The sequence below is a fragment of the Loxodonta africana genome, chromosome 15 (genome assembly GCF_030014295.1).
Source record: "Loxodonta africana isolate mLoxAfr1 chromosome 15, mLoxAfr1.hap2, whole genome shotgun sequence".
In the NCBI taxonomy this organism is placed as follows: domain Eukaryota; kingdom Metazoa; phylum Chordata; class Mammalia; order Proboscidea; family Elephantidae; genus Loxodonta; species Loxodonta africana.
The window spans coordinates 11,256,339-11,267,131 of NC_087356.1; the positions used below are offsets into that span (position 1 = coordinate 11,256,339).

The 10,793-nt window shown below is 43.1% G+C and overlaps 1 protein-coding gene across 5 annotated transcripts in view; it reads left to right on the top strand.

The window, feature by feature from the left end:
* The window catches only part of NCK2 (NCK adaptor protein 2), a 176,197-nt gene extending 166,305 nt beyond the window's left edge, over positions 1-9,892 (top strand). For all 5 annotated transcript variants that reach the window (XM_010593577.2, XM_023552618.2, XM_064268582.1 and 2 more), the window contains one exon: positions 2,892-9,892. In XM_010593577.2, coding sequence (XP_010591879.1) covers positions 2,892-3,086 — 195 coding nt within the window. In that variant the 3' untranslated portion in view covers positions 3,087-9,892. The remainder of the gene's footprint in view (positions 1-2,891) is intronic.
* The last annotated feature ends 901 nt before the right edge of the window (positions 9,893-10,793 follow it).

Genomic DNA, 10,793 nt, shown 5'->3' on the forward strand with positions numbered 1-10,793 from the left:
GTGAGTCCTGGTAGACACGTTGCATGCATTTCTCAATACCACATTTCCGAGATGAAATTGCTGGGTCAATGAAAATGACTGTCATCAGACCACACAGTAATGTAGACGCTGTGTAACGAAGCACTAGCACTGCGTTATGCACTCAGCAGCCATGAATGAGAGCTCCCCAGACCAGCAGTCTTTCCACCTCAGAAATCATCATGGCGCACTGGTCCTTCAGCGATGGAGACTTGACAGGCTTCACCCCTGTGCCCCGGCGGAGAAGGCTCACATTAACCACCTTGTGTGAGCCTTCCTCCAGAGAAGAGAGAACTGTTTAGACAGAACGGAATCCCTATGACTTCAAATCAGTAACACTCAAAACTGAAAACATGTAGAGTGTTGAGTTAGAGTTTGTTTTGGTCTTCTTTCTCAATGTAGATATTCAAACAAAACGTGTTAAAATTCTTTGACAGCTTAAATTTAGAGTACTGTATCATCATATTACTACATTCCTCCTCGCTGAGGGGGTGGAGTGTGGCATGGTCCTTTTCCAGTCTGATTTCTCCAAGTCTATTTCAGAAAACCAGGCATAAAAAGACCACAGCAGACGTGAGCAGGGGCTGGTGGAGTTGCCTTTGCTGGGATCATTCCCTTGAGCTCCCTTTCCTGGGGGCTGAGTTGTTTGGGGCCCAGAGTAGCTCCATTTCCATCAGATCCAGGGAACTGGCTCAGCTTACGGAATTCTCTGCTGCGGTGCCCCAGCTGTCCCATTAGGGACATTCCCAATAAGGAAGGTCTGGAGCAGGGCCAGGCTCCGGGATAGAATCAAAAGCATCTGCAGGCTGAGTGAAGTCGGCAGCACAGCTTCCTCCAGCGTGGGGCTGCTTAGCCCGTAAGTCACAGCTGGCCGTTCACATCATTTTCTGGTGGCATTGAACATTTGAATGTACTCGTGGTGGTTGGCTGAACTTCATTTCACTTCTCAGGCTGCATGAGAATCTCCTGGAGGGCCTGTGAAAACACAGGGTGCTGGGCCCCACCTCTCGAGTTTCTGATTCCCTAGTTCTGGGATGCGGGCCGAGGATTTGTGTTTCTAACAAGTTCCCCGGTGATGCTTCTGTTTCTGTTCTTGGTTGGGAGCACACTTTGAGAACCACTGGTCTAGTTATCTTCACATTTGATTTAGAGCTGTTCAGTGGTAACCCATAACCGTGTGTGTTAGTATGTAGATTGTTCGCTCTCTGATTTTCTGAGGGGAATCTACGCATTTGGAATTAAAACACCCCACATTTTGAATACTCCTGCTTTGCCTGAATGAAGTTGGTGCTCTTTCCTTACCTGATTTCTGCTTGAGAGCCCAAGAAATTAAAAACGACCTTTCCTGCTGCCTCAGTTTTACTGCCATAGCGCACACATATACACACATACACCTACACACGTACACATACACACGTAGACACTACGATGCTAAATCAAAGAGCTTAAACTAAAAGCAAATTTCCCTGTCTGAAAAAATCATCCGCTGATCATTTGGGTTAATTAAAATCGAGTCTGTCACACACTTAGTAGGATCCATTCATGTACCACCTCCACTATGAACGATGCCATGTTCCCTGTGAATTGATTGAAGTGTCTGTAAAACTTGCGCAGCGCCTGGCTCATGGTAAGGTTTCATATGAGACCCCCCTGCCAATCTTTTCCTAAAGGTACAACTTATGGCACAGAAAAGAAGAAGAAAAATACCTGTGTTTATAGAATATATATTTTTAGAATATTCATAGTGAGAAACTTGAAACTGAAAATAATTCAGGGAAAACCTGAAACCATCAGAAGAGAGGGGTAAGCTGTTCATAGCCATATATCCTGTTGCTACGTTTAATGCAGTATGGTCAGCAGCGGTGGTTCTCCTAACCTGCTAGAACGAATAATGGTGACCGTGGCAAGGATGTTGGCACTCTGGCCTTGCTTGCGTGTGGAGCACCTGTCAGGCAGCACCGGCTTTGGTTTGTTTTGTATTCAAAGCCATGCTCAGCGGTTAATTTGGATGGTGATACTGAGGCTCGCAGGCATTCATCATGTTTAATTCTGTGAAAATAGTAATGATTTGAGACTTGTGCGATCAGATGATTACTTAGCATATTGTTTTGTGCTGTTTAGAATATTATGTGGATAGGACTGGCTCACGTGATCACCTGCGACAGCAGAGTTCTGTGATGACTGATTCTAAGGGACCTAGTAGGCGAAATAATTTCCGATTCTCTGTATGCAGACCACTTTTAATAAATCCCCAGTTTATAAAAAAAAAAAAAACGGAAACCCTGGTGGCGTAGTGGTTAAGTGCTACAGCTGCTAACCAAAAGGTTGGCAGTTTGAATCCACCAGGCGCTCCTTCGAAACTCTGTGGGGCAGTTCTACTCTGTCCCATAGGGTCGCTGTGAGTTGGAATCAACTTGACTGCAGTGGGTTTGGTTTTGGGTTTTTGGTTTATCAAAAATAACACAGGAAGTAAAAACGTCACGTTTCTTCGGTGCCCAGGTTAACACGGGTGCCTCGCATCCATGATGGGTTCCCAAGTTTCAAATAACAAATTCATTTAGCACCCAAACTGTGCTAGGCAAAATTTAATTTTTCTTTGGTTCAGAACCTTGGAATGCCTCGGGGCCATTCTCAGTTTCAAATACTACTCTCGGTGTTAACACAGAATGGGCTGGCTGAGCTTTTGGGTGGTTTGGATTTGGATAAGTGGAAGATTCAGACTGCGCGACCCGAAATATTTAAGAGTCAAGAAGTTACAGCTCCCACAGTAAAGAATGTCTGTTCTCAGTTTTTTAAGTTTCTGGATGGCTTGAGTGTTTCTGGAGCCCCCGCTCTGTGACCGGGTCCTAATGTGTGCTTTGCTTCCTCCCTAGCCCAGTGACTTCTCCGTCTCTCTCAAAGCATCAGGGAAGAACAAGCATTTCAAGGTGCAGCTGGTGGACAATGTCTACTGTATCGGGCAGCGGCGATTTCACACCATGGACGAGTTGGTGGAACACTACAAAAAGGCGCCAATCTTCACCAGCGAACACGGGGAAAAGTTATACCTTGTCAAAGCCCTTCAGTGACAGCCGAGGCGGGGTCCCCTCCCCACGGTCCTCTTCCAACTACAAGCCTTAGGTCCAACACTCATTTCCGCAGCGCGGGGCTCATCTACCTGAAGAAGAAGGCTGAAGCCGCTGGCTCCCCTGCAGAGGGTTGTGCTCTCTCTAGTGGCGTGTCCTTTCTTGGGTTCTTTTGCTGGTTGACCTTTTAGCCAGTTCTGTTTGTGTTCCGTTTGCCTTAGGTGTAAACCATGAGCAGCCATCTCTAGCACTCACATCCACGCTCAAGTCCAGCACCCCCCGCCCACTAGGTTTGTAGAATTTGGAGATGGAAGAGAGGCGTGTTTGTTTGCTTTATTCTTTTTCAATTGGAAGTGGTGTTAGTCTGTTCAAATTGTTCATGCTGACAGAGCCCCCTGTTAAAAAGACGTTGGGCACAGTCTGAATGCCCTGAAGCTACAGTTCATTGAGACAGAGTACACTCAAGAAGTTGTGGCCAGGAGCTTTAGGGCCGTTTTGCTTACCAGGTAGCCTACGAGGAGTTTCTAGGTCCCAGAAGCATTTGTTCCCCTGCCCTTTGCTCTCACGTGGCTTCCCAGACTCTCCAAAGAGTGAACGTATTTGGTGGTAGCACTAAACTACTAAGTCAGATTGTCGTTCTAGAGCCTGTCTCGTGCATTTTGGACTGTGCTTGCAATAAAGAACAACTTTGAAACTCAGTCTGCAAAAGAAGAAACCGGTGACTCATAAAGAATAGAACGTTTTGGTGGTTGACCCCAAATGTGCCATCCACATAGTGCTTTTTCCTTTCACCCTCCTGCTTGCTTGAATTTTATAATTATGTATTTAATTCTCAAATTTATAAGTGTACCTGTAGCTATTTGTTGACACTAATACAGATGATTATGGAGAACAGCTGATCTTTGGGGAAGGGGAGCTACCAACACTTTATATATGTGTGTGCGTGTGTGTGTGTGTATACACACACACATATATTCACCCACATACACACACTATATGTGTGTGTATATATATATACATATATATAATTTGCTTTACAGGGAAATTTTTTAGGGTTTACAGAGAATATGTGATTGGTAGTGAGAGACACACAGAATGTTTATGAAGAAGATGCATTCTCTTTTTTCTTTGCATTTAAGTTTCTTTATAGTTTATACGTCTTGAGATGGCACATTCCTGAGATTGAAGAAGGGGTCTTGCGATTCCCCTAAACTTGCATACCCAGTTTTTTGGATATTGTAATAAAAAAGTATTATGACGAGACTATGCGTAGATTTATCTTTGGCAAAACTCGGACGCAATTATGAGCATATCTACCGCAGCTTTTTCCAAACGCTCTGTGCTGAGAGGGAAAATTGTTAGGAGTTTAACAAATTATTTGTGTGCTTCCTTTTTCTACCACCACATCTTTGTATATTGAAATAATAAATTTTAATTAGTGAAATTCCATGAGAAACCAGAATCACAAGCTTGGTCGTAACATTACTCTTTGGAAGTTATTTATTTAAAACGATGTCTTGCCAAACTGTTGTCAGCCAGCCAGAGTTCTCATGTTTAGTTTTTCTCTCCTCATTAATGTCTTACTTTCGTTTGCTCAGTCAGTAAGCATTTCTCAAACAATCACATGTGCCAGACACTGGAAATAGTCACATAAACACAAGGTTTGTTCCCTTTTGGGCTAATTGTAGCTGAAGTTTACTGAGTGCTACCTGCGTGCCAGGCCCAGTTCCTCACTGACCCCATCAAGACCCCACGAGGTGGGTCCTATCATCGTCCCCATTTCACAGATGAAGAAAATGAGGCACAAAGTAAATACCCAAGGCTAGTGGGTTAGTGAACGTTAAAGCACGGATGCAAACCCAGAGGACCTGGCCCCGAGACTGCCTGTTGAGTGCTTTTGCTCCGCCATTCCTGTTTCCTGTTTCCTTAGTGTTAATTGCATCTTTTTGTTGCCTTTGATTATAATAAAGAAGGTTGGTTCTGGTTACTGAGATGGGGGGCGGTGGGAGGGGAGACAGTTATATAAGAATAGGCATCCAGGTTTTGTAGTGAGACTGTCATCACCTTATACAAAATAACATTTGTCCTGTACTTTATCCATGGAAACAATTCCTCTTGACTGTTTCAGGTTCACATTTTGGCTTCAGTTTAGAATCATTCTCAATAGTCAGTGCGTGGAGAGCTGAACAACTTTGATATACACATAGCCATTCAGGAAGAAATGAGTAATTAAAGGATGGAAGACAGATACACATTTTGGCTTCAGGAGCTTTGTTAAGGCTTATATTGTAATTGACACTTATTTTTAATCTTTTCACAAACAGAATTCTCCAGCTCACTTGGGTAGATCAGGGCTATCTTTTATTAAGGAAATAGTACTCCAGTGGACCTAGGAGGGTGGATTGATAGCGCCAGGGTGCATCTATCTGTAGACCAGGAGCCTGAAGACTGCACCCCAAATGGTTTGGAGTGTTACCACGATGCTCTGGCCAGGTGGTACTTCTGCCATGGAAAATCTCTGCGTGTCCAAAGATTTCCTAAACAAATCTCCCTGCTTTGCTATCGGCATTGCCCCTTGGCACAGACAGCAAAGAACAATAAAGGTTATTCTGTAGCTGGGTAACATTTCTTTGCACTTAGATCTGACTTCATTTTACATAAATAATGTGACATATGGGCACCCTGCTGGGTTACAGTTCATAACTTCTAAGCCCTTCACAGGTAGTTGATGGCCAAATACTGTTACACAATGATTCTTGGGAGCCAAACGGTCCATCAGTTTTTTCCCAAAGTGTATCACAAATTGAAATCTTAAATTATAATTAGAATCTTTATAACCACTGGAACGCCGACATTTCTAAAAGAAGCATTTTGGACTCCAGGACTATTTTGTCTTTCACTTCTGTAGCTGATTTATATCTATTTTTCTACCATTCCTATTGCCTAATGCCAGAAAAATGTCTTTAAGACCAAAGTTCAGAGGTGAAAATAGAAAAGTTTGAAGGTATTTGTTCAATGTATTGACTTTCATTAAATATAGGTTTAGTTTTGACTTCTCACTGGAATCTAACATTATTTGTTGTGTTGTTAGTATATAATTAGTGTAGTTAATATGGCTATTTCAATTCTAACACCTTTCCAGGTGCTAAATGAAGTGGGACTCATTCAGCCACAGACTCTGGAGCACCTACTAGGAGCCAAACACGATAGCAGTGTGGGGTTCTTATTAGCCCTGTGATTCAAACAAATCACGGAGTGTCGATGACTGTGTTTGCTCAGGAGTAAAGCGGGGTTGCTACCCACCTACATTTAACATGCTCGACTACTAACCGAAAGGTTGAAGGTTCAGGTCCACCCAAAGTCTCCTCAGAAGAAAGGCCTGGCGATCTTTAAAAAAAAAAAAATCCATTAAGAAACCTGTGGAGCACAGTTCTACTCTGACACACATGGGGTCACTGTGAGTCGGAATGGACTCAACAGCAGCAGGCAGCGACCCACCTGTATCATCACAGCTGTGCGAGGAGGCGGTGAGGTGATGCGTGTGGAAGTACTTTGTGTAAAGTGCTATATTCAGTAATGGCAGTCAGGACCTGCTGTGTGTCACACAATCCACTTAAACGTTCGTCTGCACACGGTGGAACTCATCAGTACCTCGTTAACCCATTGCCACTGAGTCGATTCCAACTCATAGCGACCCCGTAGGACAGAGTAGAACTGCCCCATAGAGTTTCCAAGGATCGCCTGGTGGATTTGAACTGCCGACCTTTTTGGTTAGCAGCTATAGTTCTTAACCACCATGCCACCAGGGTTTCCAGCACCTCATTAGCCACGGGCATTCCTCAGATGACCCCAACATGTAGAGCTCTGGCCCAGTCAGACCACCACTGTGATCCTTACTCAGCAGTCCTGGAGCCAGCCTTTCCCTGTTTCTTCAACTTAGACTCTTACAGTGTTTGAGAGGTCTCTTCAAAAACTGCTGCTTTCATTTCAAGTCCAGAACTGAAATCCATATTCAACACTCAAATTTTTACCTGAGGTAGTTGCCAAAGTCACATCCCTAAAAATAGTCCTCTTTGGGGGGAGAAACATCTTTTTTTGTTCACTGTGAGGAAATCCTTCTGTTTTTCAGCCTGAGTCTGACAACACAATCCCTACTGAGTACTGAGCAAAATTTGCATAAGCCAACAAGTGCCAGTTAAACCTTTTCTCCCTCTCAGAAGGTGGTGTTCCCACGGCTCTGAGAACGCCGGCCGTTGCTGTTCTACATAAAGCTCATTCAGACCTAGAGGGCTTACAGTTCCAGCCTTACAAACTGCTGCTTCAGGCAAATCCTGGAGCCCTGGTGGCACAGTGGTCAAGAGCTACAGCTGCGAACCAAAAGGTTGGCAGTTCAAATCTACCCGGTGCTCCTTGGAAACTCTGTGGGGCAGTCAGAATCAACTTGATGCCAACAGGTTTGGTTTGGTTTTGGTTTCAGCCAAATCCAGGGCCAACTGAAGGACCAAGACCCAAACAAGGAAAAAAAAAAAAAAAGACACTAGTGTTTGCTTCCAAATCACCCTGGGTGGGGGTTCCTCATGAGTCGGAATCAGCTGGAAGCAACTGGAGAGGAGGGAGGAGAACAAATTGGGACCTGAACTTTGAGTGCTTTCCTTGTCTATTTGAAATCTGTGGGAAAATACCTGTTCCGTGCACTTGGCCTTTCTTTGGCTCTTAGAGAAATGTCTGATCTTGAGTGCCTAAAATGGTTTGGCTTTGGTATTTTTTTTAGCAGTCTTACTTGTCTGCATTTGGATTTCCCATATCATAGCTACTGACACTCCGAGCTAGCTGGAGAGACTCATTATGTCCCATCTTTGGAGGGAGTCCTGTTACTTGACAGTAGGTTATTACTGAAGATGGTTGAGCCTGACAGCTGTTATAAAAGCTTACTTTGACAGCTTTTGAAAACGCACAGCCTCATCACCACCGGGGCATCAGGCATTTGGCCAACTCTGCTGGGTTACCAGATTCTGCAGCTAAACTAATATCAGGCACCAGGGGACTAGGTCGTTTTGCTTCAGTTGCCCTCTAATGAGTAAGGCAAGTGGCCCTCTGAGAACAGGTCATGGCCTGAGGAAACTCCAAGTCCAAAAGTCTTTGGGGACTTTAAACAGAGGTCCTGCTTTCATGGGAGTTGAACCCATTGGCTTTTGTCTGGCCTGGGGTTGAGCCTGGGCTCTGCCCCTCAACAGCAGAGCAGCCTCCAACAAGGTCCCAAACCTCTTTGTGGCTCAAGTGCCTCAGAAAAACTGGTGCGTACCTGCAGTTCTTACACAACCCTTCAAAGACGATGTTGTTAGAATTTATACATTCAGATAATGTGTCTTAGTTATCTAGCAATGCTATAACAAATACTACAAGTGGATGGCTTTAACAAAGAGAAATTTATTCTCTAACGATCTAGGAGGCCAGAAGTGCAAATTCAGGGCACCAGCTTCAAGGGAAGGCTTTCTCTCTCTGCCCAGGGGGAAGGACCTTGTCATCAATCTTCCCCTGGTCAAGGAACTTCTCAGCACAGGGACCCCAGGTCCAAAGGTACATGCTATTCTCCTGGCTCACGTTTCTTGGTGGTATGTGGGCCCCATGTCTCTCTGCTTGCTTCTCTCTTTTGTATCTCAAAAGAGACAGGCTTAAGACACAACCTAATCTTGTAGATTGAGCCCTACCTCATTACCATAACTGCTGCTAATCCCACCTCATTAACATCATAGAGAGGATTTACAACACATAGAAAAATCGCATCAGATGACAAATGGTGGACAACTATGCAATACTGGGACTCATGACCTAGCCAAGTTGACACACATGGAGGGGGACACAATCCGTAACATAAGGTGAATTCCTTAACATAATCATGTAAAATGCTTAGAAGCTTTGTACAGATTGTTAGATGATCTTAATGAAAAGGGGGAAAAGTAGGTTAATGTGTTAAATTATTATCAGAATGGAGCCAGTAGTGAGTAAAATGAGATTCCAGACCACATCTGATTGCAGTATCACAGAGGCACTGTGGTTGAATGAATTCAACATAGAACTCCATATACAAATGGAATTCAGTTGCTAGCAGGATTTACTTGAAAAATGACATGGATTTCCCTTCCAGTGCTGTGAAGAGCAGGGAGTAATAAAATAAGTAAGGCATGACTTTGAAGTAATGAAACCAAATAAATATTTGCCTGACTAGAAAATAGACATCCAAATAGCATCCAAATCCTGTAAACTCTGTCACAGTGGTCATGTTAGCTGTTGAATGCTTAGAGACACTACCTTTGCTGAGGATACTTTTCGGAACATCGTGAGAAAATGTCCACCCATGCTGGGGTGTAGCCTGAACCTACTGGTGCTAGACAATCCTTAGGGTTTATTCAGAGTGGGAAGGGTGGTATTGCTTATGGAACTACTCAGAAATCATTTGGAGAAGTTAGAGAAGTTTTTATTTTCTTTTTCATACTTTTTAATATTTCCCACATTTTCTTCAGTAGATGTGAATTATCTGAATGAAAAATACATAGGGAAAAAATGTTTTCTATATTTGTGTGGAGTAAAATTGGGCAGATAAAATTAGGTGCTCACATCAGTTATACCAGTTGTAGACAAATATTTAGCAGAGAGATTTCTGCTGTGGATTTTGCTTGGTTTCCTTCAAGTATTAGGAAGTAATGTTATCTTTTGTCAATATTTTCATCAAAAATGCCTGTTAGAAATATGATTGCCAAATTTAAAAGTGCAATGAAGTCAATAAACAGCAGAAGAAAACTGAATTCAAAGTCCAAGTATTCTAGATTATTTCGGACGAACCTTTTCATTGTAGCCTGTGCTGACTGCCCTATTTAATACTTGGCCTGTCCCTGCCCTGATTCCATTGCACTGCTCTCTTTTTTTCCCTTATAGTACTTACCAACTTCTAACCTACTGGATAATTTACTTCATTACTATGGTTATCATTTACTACCTGCCAAAGTGCATGTGCCTGCACACACACACACACACACACACACACACACACACCCCTCACACACAGCTATAAGGTAAGTTCCACAAGGCTTCCGATATCAGTTTGGTCAACTGATGTAACCTGAATAGGATAATGCTTAGCACCTAGTAGATAATAAATACTTGTTTAGTAGCACTGAGCAAATCAACCTCATAGGAAAAAAAAAATATATATATATATATATATATACCTTGAGACATTGTATATCTGAAAATGCCTTTACATCGCTCTTGAAAAAGAATACTTGCTTGGGTGGGTATGGTTCATGCAACACTTTTTTTTGCTTTCAAAAAATCTAGATACTGTTCTATCATTTTTTGGCATTCAGTCAAACCAACCCTACTTTAGTCTATGATGCCGTCATTATCCTCTTCACTTAGGTCAAGAGCTCACCTCATCATTTGTTCTGCCTTTCTCATTTAGCACCTCCCACACACCTCAGTTCAACCTCCTCTCACTCCGTTCTTCATAAGGTCCTTATCCAGCCCCTCTCATCTGCAATACATAGTTTTCTATTTTTAACCACCTATTTTTATTTTTGCTTTCTGCCTACAAGAAACAGTAAATTTTAACTATGGGCCTTCACATAATTTCTTCCCTCAACAATTTATCCTTCCTGAATCTCTGATCGTATCACTTAACCATGCTATGAAGGCCCATCAACCCCCTTTTGT